Source organism: Tachyglossus aculeatus, chromosome 13 (assembly GCF_015852505.1).
Source record: "Tachyglossus aculeatus isolate mTacAcu1 chromosome 13, mTacAcu1.pri, whole genome shotgun sequence".
In the NCBI taxonomy this organism is placed as follows: Eukaryota; Metazoa; Chordata; class Mammalia; order Monotremata; family Tachyglossidae; genus Tachyglossus; species Tachyglossus aculeatus.
The window spans coordinates 24,073,603-24,093,451 of NC_052078.1; the positions used below are offsets into that span (position 1 = coordinate 24,073,603).

At 44.2% G+C, this 19,849-nt stretch overlaps 1 protein-coding gene across 1 annotated transcript in view; it reads right to left on the reverse strand.

Moving 5' to 3' along the window:
- Positions 1–19,849, reverse strand: part of MINDY3 (MINDY lysine 48 deubiquitinase 3) — a 96,934-nt gene that overhangs the window by 10,774 nt on the left and 66,311 nt on the right. Inside the window, exon 11 of the mRNA XM_038755756.1 lies at positions 9,336–9,408. Coding sequence (XP_038611684.1) covers positions 9,336–9,408 — 73 coding nt within the window. The remainder of the gene's footprint in view (positions 1–9,335; positions 9,409–19,849) is intronic.

Consider the following 19,849-nt stretch of genomic DNA (forward strand, 5'->3'; position numbering starts at 1 on the left):
ACCCTGGGGAAGTCACTTAACTTCTCTGGCCCTCAGTTACCTCAGCTGTAAAATGGGGATTGAGACTGTGAGCCCCACGTGGGACAGGGACTGTCTCCAACCTGATATGCTTGCATCCACCTCGGTGCGTAGTACAGTGCCTGGCACATAGTAAGCGCTTAAAAACTACTGCAATCATCATCATCAGTGAATACAAAGGGTACTTGCTTTGAGGAGGAGCCTCGTGCCTTCAATCTGAAGCAGAAACTCCGCATACTAGGCTTTAAGTCACTCAGTCGGCAACCCCCCCCGCCCCGCGGTACCTCGATCTCATCCGACTCGCCACTGTTCCCATGCTCACCTCCTTCCTCTCGTTGGTTTGGGACTCCCTCCCCCTTCATATCCGACAAGCCTCTGCTTTCTCCTCCTTCAAAGCCCTCCTAAAATCACATGTCCTCCAAGAGGCTAAGCCGTCATTTCCCCTTATCCGCTCTCCCTTCTGGGTCGCCCATGCACTCGGATCTAGAAGCAGCGTGGCTCAGCGGAAAGAGCACAGGCTTGGGAGTCAGAGGATGTGGGTTCTAATCCCGGCTCTGCCGCTTGTCTTCTGTGTGACCTTGGGTAAACCACTTAACTTCTCTGTGCCTCAGTTACCTCATCTGGAAAATGGGGATTAACACTGTGAGCCCGAAGTGGGACAACTTGATTGCCTTGTTTCTATCCCAGAGCTTACAACAGTGCTCGGCACATAAGCCCTTAATAAATACCATCATCATCATCATTATTATTATTACATCCTTGTACGCTTCCATTTCCGACATTTGTACTTTATTTTAATCGCTGTCACTCCCTCTAGACTGTAGGCTCCTTCTAGGCAGGAAATGCGTCTACCAATTTTGTTGATTGTACTCTCCCAAGCAGAGTTCTGCACATATTAAGCACTCAATAAATATCATTGACTGACTGAAGCATCTACCTGCCTATATAGAAACAGTTTCTATATAAAAGAAAAAACCAGACCCAAAGGGAAATGGATAAATGGAAGCAAAATATGCTACCTGACCCTGATTAGACCCACCTTTCAGATTCACTGGCAAATGTTGGGCAAAATTCTTTAAAAAAACGAAGATAAAATATTAACCTCAAAGCTTCAAGGCCACGAGTGGGCCCTGGAACCAACTGACCTTTGAGAGAAATTTCTTCTCATTTAGAAAAAAAGTGGTTTCAAACTACTTGTCTAATTAAAACCTTCCCCTGTGATATTTACAAAAACAACATGGTGTTTCAAAGGAGCACATCATGTAACTCTAGGCCCCAACTTTCTGAAAGGACCGCAGGACATGACTAGCTTTAGGGTAGTGGAGAGTCACTGGAGGTGAAGAATAAATTTGACAGGGGTTTTCCTTATAGCGGATTCTGTCTCTGGCTGGAATCCAAGCATATTTTTAGTGGAGATGGGGACACAGGGAAGACTCCAGACCGTGATGCCTATCTTCCCATCCGGCTGAGGGAACTGGTCAGCATGCCCGCCTCAGTGTCAGAGGGCATTTGGGACATTTTCGTCCTTCAGCCCTTTGCCAACCGGGGCTTCAGGGAAGTTCCTTAAGGCCAGGAAGGCCAGCATTGGCGAGGTTGGGTGGAGTTCATTCATTCATTCGTATTTATTGAGCGCTGAGTGCAGAGCACTGTACTAAGAGCTTGGAAAGTACAGTTCTCTCAGGACCCCCAAACACGCCTGTCAAAGGGGTAGATCCCTAGTGTCAATTAAGAGGGATGAAATCTTCTGAAAGGTCTGCATGGCCTCAACTCCATATTTTCAGGCCTTCTCCTCTGGGTTCAATGAATTGAATTTACTGAGCATTTACTACATGCACAGCACTGAACTACGTACTTGGAAGACTACTTGAGTCTATGGGTAGTAGACACTATCCCTGCCCACAAGGAAAGTGGAAAGAGCCCGGGCTTGGGAGTGTCAGAGGACGTGGGTTCAAATTCTGGCTCCGCCACCATGTGACTTTGAGCACGTCAGCTTCTCTGCGCCTCAGTAACCTCACCTGTAAAATGGGGATTAAGATAGTGAGCCCCATGTGGGACAACCTGATGAACCTGTATTTACCCCAGCACTTAGAACAGTGCTGGGCACGTAATAAACGCTTAACAAATATCATCATTATTATTATAGGCTAGAGGGGTGGGACCCAAAGGGTCATTTTTCATTCCACCCAAACCTTAGTTAGCTAGCCAATCCACTCTCCTGAATTCCACCAGGTCTCAGGCGGATGCTGTGAAAACTTTCAGCTTGCTGTTAAGCTGCCTAGATTGCCGCTGCTAAAGTGTGAAGGCAGTTTAAATATTTCCAGACTGCTGCTAGGGGCTTGTCTGATATCGCTGCTGTTGTCACCATCTACTATAAGAAGGCTTTAATTTTAAAGGGCAGGAAACATCAGGGCCTGTGGAGAACGCTTTATGAAAAGCAGTCCTTTTCCACTTGAAGAAACAGCATGGGAGATGATCAAATACTAACTACGCAGAACAACTTGACGCAGAAAAGCTCTCAGGGGTTTAAAAGCCAAACACTTGCATCCATAAATGTACAGTGGCTTTTCTCTCTCATCCATTCAGTCATTTTTGAAGGTTTTCGCCATCCTACAGGAAGCTTTGAGGAGTTCTGCTTTGGCTATATGAGGCTTGAGAAGAGATGCCCTGGAGGCAGGAGGAAATGTGAGACTGCAGAGGAGAAGTCAGGTCCTGAGAGGTCTACGTGAGATTCACCCACGTAGAGATGGAAGTTGAAGCCATGTGAGCAGATGCGTTCTTCAAGGAGGAGTCCATGGAAAAGCTGAGAGGAAGCAACCAGAGAGACGGGAGGAGAACCAGGAGAGGACAGTGTCAGTGAAGCCAAGGTTGGATAATGTTTCTGGGACAAGGCGGTGGTCGACAGTGTCGAAGGCAACTGAGAGGTGAAGGAGGATTAAGACGGAGTAGAGGCTGTTGCATTTGGCAAGAAGGGCAGTTTCTGTGGAGTGGACAGGGGCGTTGCCCGACTGCCTCTAGTCGAGGAGAGAGTTGGCAGAGAGGAACTGGAGGCAGTGGGTGTGTTTGGAGAGATGAATTTGCTAAGAGGAGGCAAAAATGGACTTTTAATCGATTCCACCCTGGCCAGTTAAGACCCTCAACTGGAAACCATTAAGAAGTCCGGGGAAGGCCTCTGAAGTTTAGTCCAGGGTCAGCGAGGAATGAAGCCAGGGAACCGTGAGGAGGGGAAGAAGCAAGGAAGGCTGGAAGTCAGCATGGCAGTCAGTGTCGCTGACTGACGGCTGAAGAAAAACAGCATGGACTAGAGGAAAGAGCTCGGGCCTGGGAGACAAGAGGACCTGGCTTCTAACCCTGGCTTTGCCACTTGCCTGCTGTGTGACCTCAGGCAAGTCACTTAACTCCTCTGTGCCTCAGTTCCTCATCTGTAAAATGGGGATTCAGTACTTGTTCTCCCTCCCGGTTGGCTGAGCCCTAGGTGGGAGAGTGTGTTTGATGCTAGCCCAATGCTTAACACACAGCTGGCACTTAATCAATCAATCTTATTAACAATTACCACAATTATTAGTATTAATGACACGACTGCCTGAGTGCTAGACCCTGTACTAAGCACTTGGGGGAATATACTAGGAGCAAGACACACATTCTCTGCCCTTTGACTCACAGTGTTGTGAATGAGGCAATAAAAATTATGGACAGACTGTGAAAGCCTGAGGAAGATGTGTAAACAGGAAAGAGTAAAGAAATTTCTCTGTAATTTATCGGTATTTATCTGTAAGTAAATAAATATAAATAAATATAGATAAATAAAAATAGAAATAAATATAGAAAATAAATAAATAATATATAGAATAAATAAATACACATAGAAAAATAAATAAATATAGAAATATAGATAGATAAATAAATAAATATAAATAAATAAATTTAAGATCCACTGGCAAATGAATAAATATAGATAAGTAAAAATAAATAAAAATAAATAAATATGAATAAAGAAAAATAAATATAGAATAAAATATAAATAAATAAATATAGAAAAATAAATAAATATAAATAAATAAATGTAGAAAAAATTACACAAGTCTACTACAGGGCAGAGGATATAAAGTCCAGAAGGCCACACTGCTCCACGAGAGTGAGTAATCTAGTGCGAGAGGGCTGGAGTGAGCGGGCTGGGCTGGAGTGGGAGATCAGTGAAGTGAGGAAGCGGAGACTGAGCTTTAAAGCCGATGGTGAGGAGTTTCTGTTTGATGCAGAGGACGATGGGCAGCCATTGGAAGCTCTGGAGGAGTGGAGAGACATAGACTGAAGCGTTTTGGTAGAAAAATGATTCGGGCAGCGGAGTGAACTATGGACTGGTGTGGAGGTCAGCGAGAGCGAGAGGATCAGCAGGACAGGAAAGGGCAGATTTTCGCCATCTTGTGAAGGTAGAACCAACACGATTTGGTGACAGATTGACCATGTAGGTGGAAAGAGAGAGATGAGTGGAGGGCAATGCCAAGATGATGGGCTTGTGAGATGGGGAGGAGAGTGGGACTGTCTACAGCGACAGGAAAGACGGGGGAGGACTGGGTTTGGGTGGGAAGATAAGGAGTTCCGTTTTGGACATGCTAAGCTGGAGGTGATGGGAGGACATCCAAGTAGAGCTGTCTTGAAGCCGGAGGAAATGCGAGGCTGGAGATGGAGATCTGGGAAACAGCCGCATAGAGGTGGCAGTTGAAGCCGAGGGAGCAAATGAGTTCTTCAAGGGAGTGGGTGTAGATGGCGAACACCCTGCTGCGGGGGAGAGCGGAAATTGGGGCCGGATGGAGAAGGGAAAAGCCTTGTACTCTGGTAGCGGAGGAGCGGGAGGGACTTGGGCTGCCGTTTCGTCCTTGCCCTCACTGACGGGCTCCTGAAGTTTTACAATCCAGGTAGCAAATCCTGACAAAATTGTGGCTCTGTTGGCCTTCCCGACGGTCTAAACGTTGGGAATCCTGGCTTCAGTCCAACCCGGGCCGGTAAGATGCATAATCATAATAATAATAATGACATTTATTAAGCACTTACTAGTGAGCACTTACATAGTAAGTGCTTAATACATGCTATTATTATTATTATTATGTGCAAAGCACTGTTCTAAGTACTGGGGAGGCTACAAGGTGATCAGATTGTCCCATGGGGGGCTCACAGTCAATCCCCATTTTACAGACGAGGTAACTGAGGCACAGAGAAGTTAAGTGACTTGCCCAAAGGCAAACAGCTGACAACTGGCGGTGCCGGGATTTGAACCACTGGGGTCAGAGCAAATGAAAAGTGTGCCCATCTACTGCTGTCCAGCGCTTAGTACAGTGTCCGGCACATAGTAAGCGCTTAACAAATACCATCATCATCATCATTACTACAGAACAAGGGTGCAAGCGTTTCTCAAAGACACTACCACGCAGTCTTCTTGCAGTTGGGGCGGTCATCTTCAAACCCAAGGACAGCCCGCCCAACCACCGGTGAAGACACCCTGTGCTAACGCTGATCCCTTGTATGACACAGGGCAGGACAGGTAGAAATCTGGAGGTTGGTGGACGGCTGGATCGCTTTCTGGTCTTTTTTCTTTCCCACTTGGTGTCTGTTCACTCTGTTAGTGAGGCCTGCACCCTCTTAGAGTTCGGAGCTTATTAGGGGGCAAATAAATCTCACTGAACCCTATCTGAATTCTAGTGCTGGGGGAGTGCTGTTGATTGAGGAATCCTTCGACTGTAATTTTCAAACACTTCTGATCCTCTCACAGATGCAATTAGAGGATAGAAAGAGATAAATTGTCTATGCTAGTGTATTGAATTTAGTACCGACCACTTGACTGCCTAGCTAATTATAGCTATAAAATCCTTGGAGGACAAAATTGAAACTAGGAATATGAAAGAAAATTCCAATACAGGAGAATAGCTGGGCCAACTAAAAGTCATTAATATTACTCAACTGCTTGCTTAAAAGATTAATGGGGTGTAGGGGCCACTTAACTTCTCCATACTTCAGTTTCCTTATCTTCAGCATAGGGATTGGATATTTGTTTTCTCTCACTCTTAGGTTGTGTGGGACAAGGACTACATCTGATCTAATTGTACTGTATTTAGCTCAGTGCTTAGTACAGTGCTTGGTACGTACCAAGCGCTTAGGTATCACAATTACTATTATCGAAAGCATTTTAGTTAAGCAGAATTTACTCAACTGGGGAAGCTCTATAACTAATTTTCACAATCTTGAGTCTTTCGTAGTTTGGTTTGTCAGAAATTACCCTGTTCTTGTGATACTCAGAGTCCCCTAATTAAAATGTATTTCCACAAAATCTATCCAAAATAGGAATAGCCAGGGAAATGTAAAACTATTCAATTTATTTTAGGCCTTCTGCTTTTCACTAGCCCATAGCCTGGCTTCATTTATGCCCTGGTCATTTGAGCCAATGTTTCCCTTCACCAGACCCTTAGCAAGTCCTATCTATCAATCAATCAATCAATCGCATTTACTGAGTGCCAAGCACTGTACTAAGCACTTGGGGAAGTAGAATATAACAGAGTTGGTAGATGCGATCGTTGCCCACAAGGAGCTTACAGTTTGCAGGGAGACATTAAAATCAATTCCAGAGAGAGAAAATGGTAGAGAATAAGGATACGGACATAAAGTACTGTGGGGCTGGGGTGAGACCTCAATCCCTCTTATTCTGTTCTTCATCTTTTAACCTCCTTGTCTCTACCTTGGCTTAGCCTGGAAAGAAGAGAAGATTCTGGAGAAACCAGCTCCCTTGACCCGGGCCGCTTGGCTGACACAGATATGGAGTATATAGGCCCCTCTTCATTGTAAACTCCTGGTGGGCACGAACACGTCGACAAACTCTGCTGTACTCTACTCTCTGAAGCGCTTATTACAGTGCTCTCCACACAGTAAGGGCTCACTAAACACCACTGATTGATTTTTACTAAAGTGCTTACTATGTGCCAGGCATTGCACTAAGTGCCGGGGTAGATATAAGGTTGACAGGTTTGACACAGTCCCTGCGTGGGGCTCACAGTCTTAATCCCCATTTTACAGATGAGATAACTGAGGTACAGAGGAGTGAAGTGATTCGCCTAAGGTTACATAGCATTCATTCACTGAACCGTATTTATTGAACGCTTACTGCGTGCAAAGCAGCAGACAAGTGGCAGAGCCGAGATTGGAACCCAGGTCCTCCTGATTCCTAAGCCCGTACGGTTTCTTGAACGGGTTCACCTTGGCTCCAGAATGGGTTCTTGCCACAGGAGGATGTGATAAAAAGAGGCGAGTCGGGTCATAAAAGGGAAGTAAGCGCTCAATATACCCGACAATGAGGAGCCACAACGATTCGCCTCTTTGTTCTCTTTTCTTGTCGCTTACTCTGTCTCACTGCGCTGAGTACGGCTGAATGAACTGAAGGAGGACAGCTAAAGGAGAGGGAATACGACTGCACCTTGTCCTGGAGAGGTGTTTCCTTTATCAATCAATGATATTTATAGGGTGTTTCCTGTGTGCGGGGTTATCAGGCCTTCACATTTGCCCAGAGATTGAAATCGCATGACTCCAGACCAGCCCTGGAATCAATTAATCGGTGGTAATTTATTGATCGCTTACTGTGTGCGCAGCACTGTATTAAGTGCTTGGGACCTGTACTTCCCGAGCGCTTAGTACAGTGCTCTGCACACAGTTAAGCGCTCAATAAATGCGATTGAATGAATGAATGAATGAGTGAAGAGCCCAATACCACAGAGAGGGTAGACATGTTACTTGCCCACAGCGGGCTTACAGCCTGGAAGGGGAGACAACCATTAATGTAAATAAATGAGTTGTGGATGTGTGCCTAAGTGGGGCTCAAGGGGTACAGATCAAAGTACACAGAGTGGGATTTGAGGGGAGGGAATGAGTCTACCAACTCTGTTGTGTATACTCTCCCAACTACAGCGTTCTGCACACAGTAAGTGCTCAATAAATATGACTGATTGGCGACACCGAAGGGAGAGGAAATCGGCTTAATCGGGGAAGGCCTCTTGGAGGAGATGTGACCAGAATATGGCCTTGAAGCTGAGGAGAGTGGTGGTCCGGTGTATGGAGAGGGGGAAGGCGTTCCAAGCCAGAGGTAGGACACAGAAAAGGGGTCAGAGATGAGAGAGATGAGATGGGGGCCCAGTGAGCGGGCTTATTCTCAAGTAGCGGGGTGTGCAGGCTGGTCTGAGGTGAGGTACGATGGGGCGATCTGTTTGAGTGATTTATACCCGAGGATAGAAAGTTTCTTTGGTGCGGAGGTGGATGGGCAACCTCTGGAAGTCCTTGAGGGGGAGATGAGGACTGAACTTTTTAAGAAAGATGATCTGGGCAGCAGAGTGAGGTATGGACTGGAGTTGGAAGACAGAGGAGGCAGGAAGGCCAGGAAGGAGGCTCTTATCGCAGTAGTTGAAGTGGGATGAGGTAACAACTTGGATCAGTTTAGATAAGAATCAATCAATCGCATTTATTGAGTGCTTACTGTGTGCAGAGCACTGTACTAAGAGTTTGGGAGAGTAACAACAATAATAATAATAACTGTGGTATCGTTAAGTCCTTACTGTGTGCCAAGCACATAGTACTAAGCACTGGAGTAGATAAATGATAATCAGATCCTACATGGGACTTACAGTAGAATAGAGAACAGATTTCAAATTCAGTCAATCATATTTATTGAGCTCTTACTGTGTGCAGAGCACTGTACTAAGAGTTTGGGAGAGTAACAACAACAATAATAATAATTGTGGTATCGTTAAGTTCTTACTATTTGCCAAGCACTGTACTAAGCACTGGAGTAGATAAATGATAATCAGATCCTACATGGGATTTACAGTAGAATAGAGAACAGATTTTGAATTCAATCATAGTTATTGAGCGCTTACTGTGTGCAGAGCACTGTACTAAGTGCTTGGGAAGTACAAATCGGCAACATATAGAGACGGTCCCTACCCAACAACGGGCTCATCCCTATTCTGCTATCTCCTGAGGTATATTTCTAGTGTCAAGCTGTGTGGAAAATATACTTGATCTTCCATGACACGAAAAACCCATTTTATGCTATGGACTTGGCTCAATCGGTGGCATTTAATGAACGCTTATTGTGTGCAGACTACCATAGCCAGGGCTTAGGAGAGCACAGTGCTTTCTTTCTCCTCCTGGTTAATCCACTCCCGTCTCCACTCTGGGTTTTCAAGAGAGGTCATTTCTCCCGCGATGAGGGTCACTTCTGCGAGGATTCCCCAGACCCCAGGAAAAGATGAGATCGATTCAAAAACCGACACGATAAAATCTCTTACCTTCAGGATCGTAAGTTTGAAAAACTCTCCTGGCTTGTTCTGACGGGGCTTCAGGGGCAACCAAGGCCAAATCCTGAAAAGAATAGAGCTGTCAGAAAAGTGTCGCAAAACCCCCCTGCAACTCATGGAGAGAGTATCTGTTCAACAGTCATCTACAAAAATTCTTAATCAACTCTACACGTTTCAGCCCCTAACAGTTAAGAAACATAAAGTGAAATATATCTGAGGGCACGTTCCAAGTATCCACCCCTTGGCAATAACCTTTAAGAGATGGGCAATAAAATGGATGCAAACTCTTGTTTTAAGGACCGACTTCCTTGTGATATATTACTGATGATGGTAACCACATAACTGTTTATCTTTGGCCTGCCTAACTCTCCAAGTGAAAACCGTAACATCTCACTAAACTCCCAAGACACGCTGTTGACTCCTCAACACCGCACGACCAATAGTTTTTCCTACATGACTCCCACTTCCTTACATAATCCTAGAGACCAAATTTTAAGTCCTGGCTCCGGTCCCCTCCGGCAGGCAAACCTAAACACTTCTTTGCTTCTTGCTGCCCTGCTCCTTTCAGGAACCTCTGCAGTTTCCCTCTGTTGAGGGACTAGAAATGCACTTCCTTCTCTGAGGCCTTTACCTAGACCTCTCTGGCTTGTTTCAGGTCCTCGTTCTGGTCCTTCCACACACAATTCCCCTCTTATCGGATCGTTCCCTGCCGAGGTCCTTTCCTTCCATCATTCAGAGAGCTCCTGAAGTCCCTCCGGAGGGGGAGTGCAACAGAATGATTAAATAGATCTTTGAGAAAAAAGTGACAGGAATTGAGGCTGTTTAGTCTGGAGAAGAGAAGGCTGAGTGACCTGTGCTTCCATGACGGGGAATTTGACCATCTGCTCTCCAGGCTTCTAGGGGTCAAACAAGAGGAAGTGTGCTCAAATTGAAGGAGAGATTTTATTTGGGCATGAGGGACAAATTCTTGATCGGAAGGGAGATAAAAAGGTTGAGGAGCATACCAAGAGAAGTCATAATGTTCCCCTCCCCAGACTTTTAACAGGAATACAGATACCCATCTGACCTGCAGGGTTTTACATTCACTTGCCCGGACCACAGGCTGGGCAGGATGACCGCCCACGGTCCCTTTCTGGTCTGGAAGTGAAGCCAATAGGGAGGCGGTGTGGCCTAGGGGAAAGAGCCTGGGCATCAGGAAATCTGGGTTCAAGTCCCAGCACTGTCATTGGCCTCTACTGTGTGACCGGAGCAAGTCACTTGACCTCTCTGTGCCTGTCTCTTCATCCATAAAATAGAGAGATGAAAATACCCATCTCCCTCCCGCTGAGACTGTGAGCCCTGTGTGGGCCAGAGAACGTGTCCAATCTGATTAACCTGTATCAATCCCGCTGCTTAGCATTGTGCTTACCGCCCGGTAAACATTTAATGAAGTATTATCACGTAATAGGGACTAAAATTCTAATACCATGGAGACTCACTGGAGGACCACAGTCCCTAATGTCTTCACATCACAATTTCTTTTCAGCAGGTTGCGACTGTAAATTTTTATTTAACATGTTCTAAAGATTAGGCTGATTCCTCAAAGGTTCACTCACACATATTTATTGAGTACTTACTGTGTGCAGAACACTGTACTAAGTGCTTGGGAAGTAGAAGTCGGCAACATAGAGAGACGGTCCCTACCCAACAACGGGCTCACAGTCTATAAGGGGGGAAGGTTATGTCCAGAAGTGACTTTTATATGTGTATTTTTAATTTATACATTTCTTCATGCAACAGAATCATGAGCAAGTGTCCTTTCGACTTGCAAAGAAAGAAAAACTTACAAAGTTGGTGTGTAAATTCAGACGGTAGACTCAGGAAAGTGCCCCTCAGAAGATTCCTGGAAAGAGTACTAAGGGCTTGGCACACAGTAAGCGCTTAATACTATCATTATTATTATTATCTCTTGCCTAAGCTGAATCACCATTTCCCAATCCCCTTGCCAATCAATTTTTTCCAGATGGGAACGTTTGGGAGAGAAACTGTTGACAATAAAAGGACAAATAACCTTTCCTGCTTAGGAGAGCGTCACAGGTCAGAGGTGACTAGCACAGAAATGGAGATCCACAAATCCTTTTCATCTTCCAAGAACTCAAGAAGAGGATGAAAAGCAGTGGTATCTTCTGGTCAGAGGACTTCTTGCTTTACTAAATAATACTCGGTCAAAAAACTCCTATTATCCCATGCAACACAGCTTAATGGAAAGTGCATGGGCCTGGGATTCAGGGCACCTGGGTTCTAATGCCAGCTCTGCCATTTACTTGCCTGCATGCCACAGTTCTGTAGGTAAATAATAATAACGATGGTATCTGTTAAGTGCTTACCATGTGCCAAGCACTGTTCTAAGCACTGGGGTAGATACAAGGTCATCAGGTTGTCCCACGTGGGGCTCACAGTCTTAATCCCCGTTTTCCAGATGAGGTAACTGAGGCACAGAGAAGTGAAGTGACTTGCCCAAAGTCACACAGTCAAAGTCAGCCCAAAGCTGACAAGTGGAGGAGCCGGGATTCGAACCCACGACCTCTGACTCCCAAGCCCGGGCTGTTTGCACTTTGGGACGCTGCTTCTCGAATCAGATAACTGCTCTGTGATTCAGTTCTTCATCCATTAAATGGAGATTAAATCCTATTCCCTCCTACCCAGACTGTGAGCCCCACATGGGACAGGGAATGTGTTCTACCTGGTTAACTTGTATCTACCCTAGCACTTAGTACAGTGCTTGGCACATAATAAATGTCATAAAACTAACAATAATTACTATTTGTTTAAAATAAAAGCGAAACAGATCCCTCACTTCAGTGAAGATGGGAGACACATACAACTCTGAAATTCTGTCTCAAATTAGAGCTGGCCTATCAGCCCAATGCTAGGAAGCAGAGAAGCGGCGTGGAGTAGTGGATAGAGTGGGAAAGTCACGGGTTCTAATCCTGGCTCCGCCACTTGCCTGCTGTGCGACCTTAAAGTCACTTCACTTCTCTGGGCCTCAGTTCCCTCATCTATAAAATGGGGATTGAGACTGTGAGCCCGACATGGGACCGGGACTCTGTCCAACTCAATTTGCTTGTATCCACCCCAGCGCTTAGTACAGTGCCTAGAACATAGTAGGCACTTAACAAATATTATTATTATATCATCATCATTACTAGTAGTAGTACTAATGAATACAGAACAATTCTATTACATATAGTATCTGGAATAATACCCTGAAATGCCAAACCACCCATCAATCAGTCAACTGCATTTATTGAGCGTTACTGCATGCAGAGCACTATACTAAGCACTTGGGAGAGTACAATATAGCAGAGTTGTTAGAAAATTGTTTCACTTTTTAAAGAGCAAAGGTTCAGACTGAGCCAACGTTACCGAGTTTCTTACCCCCAAACTTGTTAAGAGACAAAGAATTTACAGGTCTTTCCTACCGACCCAGGGAAGGACACTTGTTTGGAGTCCGACTGCATTCTTGAGCTCGCCCTTTTCTCTCCCCACCTTCAAAGCCTAATTAAAATCACATTTTCTCCAAGAAGCCTGGCTCTGAAATACTCCTCACTAGTGGCTGAGAGGGGAAAGGGGCAACACGGGAGCTCTTCCCCTTCCCACCCTGAGCCCCGCTGCCAGGACAGAGGCAATGAGGGGGATGAGGAATGGCCCGAAGAAAGCACGGGGCATCTTCAAGATGCTCACGGCGGCATCTGGTGATTGCAATGGGGGTGTGAGCTAGAGAAGCCTAGCTCCTTTCCTCCACTCCCCGATGATGAGCTCTCAGGCAGCCGGCTGCAATGTGGAAACATATGGTATTTGATTTCTGATAGTAGTAAGAGTCGTAGCATTTCTTAAGTGCTTACTGTGTGCCAAACAGCGTACTAAGTGCTGGGAGAGAACACACAGGAGGGAATTAGACCTGGTCCCCTTTCATTGCTTGGCCCTGTCAATCTTCAATCTCCCAGTGGCTTGAAATAACATCCTGGGAATCTCAACTAAACTAACTTCTGTTGTGCTCACTTCCGATCTGGGGTACTAACTAAATCCCGACACTGATCTCCTTTTGTTTGGGAATCTGGTTCTGCTCTGATCGCTGGCGTCTGTTCAGATCTAGCAATTGGATCCTGGATGGAGATGGAGTTTCCAATTCCTGAAGATGCCTAATTTTGGTCCAAACTGGGAGATACAGAGCTAAGCAGCCCAAACTTCGACCTCCCAAAGAAAAATTCTCGTCGGGGTCTAGTAAAGCGGAGAGGAGGCATGGAAAGATGGGGAATAACCGGGCAGTTGAGGTGATCGGCACCTTGAGAGCAGTTTTGGGTGAAAGGAAGTTGGGGAAAAGATGGAAAAAATCCCCCACAAAAATCTTGTCACGGTTGCCAGGGCCTGTGCTGGGTGAAGAAACACTGATCACCTGCTGGGTTGGTTGGTCAAAGTTCTATATTACAGGGGCAGATAAAAACTTCCCTGAATGGAATGGAAACAATCAGTTATGCCACACATTCAGTGAACATCCCAAAATGGAAAATTCATAACAAGTTCTCATTCCTCTTGCATCTGCCGAAAAGTCAAGAAATTACCTAAAATATTCTTTAAAGTCGACACCTTATTCGAGAAAAATGGATTGGTTATTAAAGTAGTCAATTACATTTAATCTTGCTTCAAGAAGAGCCAGGGTCATTAGCTATCAGTTGTCTAATTTGAAGATTGACTCAAAAAGTTTTAATGTCTAAAAATAGGAAATTGAGAAGAACATCTTAAACCACCACTCAAATGCCAAGAAAATAAATGGGTGAGATTCCTTGCAAGTTGAAATGTAAACATCATAGTAAGTCTGGAATGAGGCTAACTACAGTTTACTGAAAGTTTAAGAACATTTTAAAAGTTCATTTAATCAGATAAAAACATTTTACACATTGCCCAATTTTTTTTTTTGGCAATTTGATTCCTTGAATATTATTTTCTAACCTCTTGAACCAAACGATTCCAAAACTCTTACATTTTTGGTCATTTTTAAAATGGAAATGAGAGCAACTTATGAACCTGGCCTGATGTTGAAGTGCATGAAGCCAATGTCTTAAAAATATCTGTTTGCACTGACGAAACTGAAATTCCACAACAACTTCTGCTCGTGGATTTAACGGGATATGCCTGTCCCAGACAATGAAATCTCCACCCAATGATGAAAAAAACCTTCCCCGACGATTTTCACCTTTTAAAGCAACTAGTGGGGAAGAAAATCATATTTCACTTTCACCCTCACAACCTGCCAGCAGCCATTTTACAGAACTCTTTTCGAAGAGTTCTCTTCGATTGTATCCATTATTTCAAGATGGGTTTGCCCTAAAGGCAGACTATCAGATCGCAGTGAGTTCTAATGAAAACATTCTACAAGTTTGCAACTTACAAATCAAAACCAGCACACACGAGAACCTCTAAAAGCCTCTAAAATGACTAAGCCAGTTGACTGTGCTTCCACAATGCTCTGGTTGAAAACCTACCCTATCAAGTTTGCTTAAAAATAAACGTTAAAATATTGCCTGAACACATCGAGCCAGAGAAGTTTTAAAGCCAACCCTTATTCTCATTAAAGCGAATTCCATTAATCCTTGCAATTTTCACCTAATTTTTATTTATTCAATGGAAAGTTGAATATGTACCAAGTCAATCTGCGACAAAATTACCCATAAGGTAACCCGTGAGGTATCTGATTAAGTTTTCTTTCACCCTTGATGCTAAATGACATTTTAGCTTTAGCTGCATTTTTGTTTTATTTACATGAACTCTTCAAGCATTTCGATCGCTCCTTTTAATTAAGGATGATCAGGAGCTTTGTAAACACCTAACGACTGAGCCCTCAATCGTTCTGGTGATAAGAACTACCATTTGAGAGGCTTTGACTAGTGAAGAAGTTAGGTCAGGAATGCCATGCTCAAATTTACAGCTGGGCCCAATTCAGTTCATGAAAATCCTGGCCGCCTGCCTTGTGACTGGATATGCTTTGGTGTGGTAAGAGGAGAAAGGAGATCCAAGACCAAAAACATTTAAGGCCTGGTTTTATAGAGCTCCATAGTTTCTAGTTAATTCCTAAATGGTATCAGAATTTGATGGACTCAAGTGTGCGGTTGCCGGTGAGCACCTCTCCTTTTATCCCTCCTCCAACCTACGAGGAAATAAAGAAAATAAAATTAAATTTAAAAAAAGTCCTGAAAATAAATTAAGAAAAAGTCAAACGTCCCTGAAAAAGAGAGGGTCCAGATTTATCACCCACCTATTTCACAGAGCACTGCTAATAGATAAATCCCTCTGTAAAGCCTGCTAAAGCCTGCTTCCTCCCCACTGCCACCCTATCCGTCACTTTTATTGAGCGCTTACTGTTGTGCAGAGCACGCTTGGAATAATACAAAGTAACAGAGTTGGTAAACACACTCCCTGTCCACAATGAGCTTAGAGTCTAGAATTCTAGCCATCCTCAACATGCCTTTTTTTAAATTCCCTTTCAGCTTCTCAATGGGTTTTCTAGTTCGCGATAGCTGTGAATCATTATCATCCTGATGACATTTATTAAGTGTTTATTAGGTGGCAGGCACCTAAAACCAAAGGTTGGGGGAGGTAATCAGGTCAGCGAGTCCCTGTCCCACCTGGGCCTTGGTCTAAGACACTTCAAGAAGGCGAAATAACCAGAGCTGGGAATGGTGAGGTCCAGACAATTAAATCATCACCTCAGACGACTACCGGTTAAACTGAGAACCCGTAGAAAGGCACACTGGTTCCATGATTAGATATTAGATATAGATTTGATATTAGATATAGTTGATATATTAGATATATTTGGTGATATATTAAAAGAGAAGACAGTTTGAAGGATTTTACCATGTGAAATGTCAATGTGACTCCATTAACAAACTAAAGCAAAACTGAGGGTCAAACTTGACATTTTACAACAATTATTTTATTACAAACAGACTCCATCTGAAAGCTAATCTTATTGCAAAACAGGCTTGGGGAAATATCATAATCTTTCACAGCCTCCTGTGGGAAACTGAGATTAAAGAAATGTTGATATTCCTAACAGAAAGAAATTTGGTGACTTAGAAAAACCCATGAAAAATATGAAGCGTAAATTCGTGGTAAGATGTAATAGAAGACAGCCTGGCCTGAAAGAGCACGGGCTTGGGAGTCAGGGGACCTGAGTTCTAATCCTGATCTGCCACTTGCCTGCTGAGTGACCTTGGGCAAGTCACTTAACTTCTCTGTGCCTCACTATCCTCATCTATAAAACAGGAAAGAAACTCCTGTTCTCTTTCTTTCCCCCTTAGGCTGTGAGCTCCATGTGTGACAGGGACTGTCTTCAATCTGATTATCTTGTATCCACCCCAGTGCTTGGCATGTAGTAAGCACTTAAGTACCATAATTATTATTACCCCAGAACTTAGTACAGTACTTGGCACATAGTAAGGGCTTAAAATATACTTCACTTATTATTATTGTTAATAGGAAGAAATATAATTTAGGTTAATTTGGTATTTACTGATGTGCTGAATTTCTTTCTCTCAAGGAATTTCAAACACTTGCCTAACCGGATGGTTCTAAATTACTTGCTGGGTGATTAAATACTAAAGAATATAAATCATTACTATGAAATTCTTATTCCTTTGAAGTTTATAGGCGGTAAGTAATGTACACTCACTTGACCACAGAATTGTGGTAAACTGGCAGCAGAAGAAGTCCTTATCAACAATCCTTTGCTCTCTGCTTCCTGACCAGAGGTTGATGATGATGATGATGGTATTCGTAAAGCGCTTACTGCGTGAAAAGCACTGTACTAAGCGCCGGGGTGGATACAAGCAAACCGGGTTGGACACAGTCCCTGTCCCACAGGGGCTCCCAGTTTCAATCCCCATTTTACAGATGAGGTAACTGAAGCCCGGAGAAGCCAAGTGATTTGCCTAAGGTCCCCACAGCAAATGGTGGAGCCGGGATTAGAACTCAGGACCTTCAGGCTCCTAGGCCTGTGTTCTATCCACTACGCCATGCTGCTTCTCAACATTTGGCAACACCAATTCTGGGGTTGAGGGAAAAGGGAAGGGGTGGCCCTTTGAAATCAGGTCACTGTGCTTGAAGAAGGCTCAAGGGGCCTGGTAAGGTATGGGAGGAAGAGTAGCACCACATAACTCCCTCTGAGCAATCATTTCTGAAGGCAGGGGAAATGGTGAATGCATTTCTGGGACTGCACCCCCCCGCCCATTTGGAGACCAGTGATTTCTACCCGCTGGACCAACCAAAACTAGCTTACAGAGGACTTGCTGGCTATTTCTAAGGAAGCACAGGAATCACACGGGATCCAAGCAAACCCGGAAAACAGGAGATTACCTCCTCTCTGACAATAAGAAGAAATATAATTCAGTTAGTTTGGTATTTACTGATGTGCCGAATATCTTTCTCTCAAGGAATTTCAAACGCTTGCCTAACCGGATGGTTCTAAATTACTTGCTGGGTGATTATCCCAGCAAGTGGGATAATCTCTCTGCTTTCTGGTGGGAACTTGGGATTCCCAGACACTGAAAAGGATAGGAGAAGCAGCATGGCTCAGTGGAAAGAGCATGGGTTTTGGAGTCAGAGGTCATGGGTTCAAATCCCAGCTCTGCCAATTGTCAGCTGTGTGACTTTGGGCAAGTCACTTAACTTCTCTGTGCCTCAGTTACCTCATCTGTAAAACGGGGATTAAGACTGTGAGCCCCCCACGGGACAACCTGATCACCTTGTAACCTCCCCAGTGCTTAGAACAGTGCTTTGCATATAGTAAGCGCTTAATACACGCCATTATTATTACTGTACAAAGCTACATTTTTAGCATTCCTTGATTAGGAAAGGTCTCTAAACACATTCACTGAAGTCATCAAAAAGACAAATTCCTTTATAAGGAGGGGAAAATTGGGATACAGGCTTCAAGATTCCTAAATGCAAACATGAAGCAAAGTAAGAGCCAGGACCAAAACAGCTTCTCGGCCAACATTCACTCATTCAAACAAAAGTATTTATTGAGTGCTTACTGTGTGCAGAGCACCATAATAATAATAATGATGATGATGGCATTTATTAAGCACTTACTATATGCAAAGCACTGTACTAAGCACTTGGGAGAATACACAATAATAAACCGACACATTCCCTGCCTATAACGAGTTTACAGTCTGGGGGTAAACAGGCATTAATACAAATAAATAAATTACAGAGCTGCACATGAGTGCTGTGGGCTGGGTCGGGGGGATGAACTAAGGGAGCACGTCAGTGTGACGCAAAAAATGGTGGGAGAAGAAGAAAGGGGGGCTTAGTCAGGGAAGGCCTTTTGGAGGAGATGGGCCCTCAGTAAGGCGTTGATGGGTGGAGGGAGAGTAATTGTCCGTCAGATTTGAGGAGGGAAGGCATTTCAGGCCAGAGGAAGGAAGTGGGTGAGGGGCTGGCGGCAAGATCGAGGCACTTGGCATTAGAGGAGCCAAGTGTGCGGCCTGGGTTGTAGTACGAGAGTAGTGAGGTGAGGTAGGAGGGGGCAAGGTGATTGAGGCCTTTGAAGCCAACGGTGAGAAGGTTTTGTTTGATACAGAGGTGGATGGGCAACCATTGGAGGTTCTTGAGGAGTGCGGAGACACATCCTGAATGCTTTGTAGAAAAATGATCCGGGCAGCAGAGTGGAGTATGGACTGGAGTGGGGAAAGACAGAAGAATGGGAGGTCAGCAACGGATTTCTTCAGTACTGGAAGAGACTCTGAATTTGTAGTCAGATGGGCATTTAAGTATCGTGTTCAACTAACTGAATTTAGTCTACTTAGCTAAGAGCCGATTCTTACTAAACTGTGATTAATTAATTAACGATAGCATTTATTAAGTGTTTACTATGTGCAAAGCACTGTTCTAAGCACTGGGGAGGTTACAAGGTGATCAGGTTGTCCCACGGGGGGCTCACAGTCTTCATCCCCACTTTACAGATGAGGTAACTGAGGCACAGAGAAGTTAACTGACTTGCCCAAAGTCACAAAGCTGACAATTGGTGGAGCTGGGATTTGAACCCATGACCTCTGACTCCAAAGCCCAGGCTCATTCCACTGAGCCACGCTGCTTCTCTAATGTTTAGTCTGAGTTGGTGGAAATAAGACATTTTTCTATGGCTGCTTTATATTTTGGGAAAGATTTCGTGTTGACTTTATGGCTAAATTGTAACAGAACCACCAAATCTAACCCATTTCTACTCGCCTGGCAAAGCCTGTCTAAAAAAAAGGTGTCGGGAAATTCGGACATCAGAGAATAGTATTCAACAATCTGTAACCATAAAACAAAATCTTCTTCAATATGACTAAGTGGTGCATGTTAGCATAACCAGTTTCCACAAACTTTTTCAAGGTCACATTAGCTGTTCTTCAATACCTATTAAAATGCTGTTAGAGCTAGAGAAAAGGAGTATATTTTCCAAGACAGCCTTTCAAATT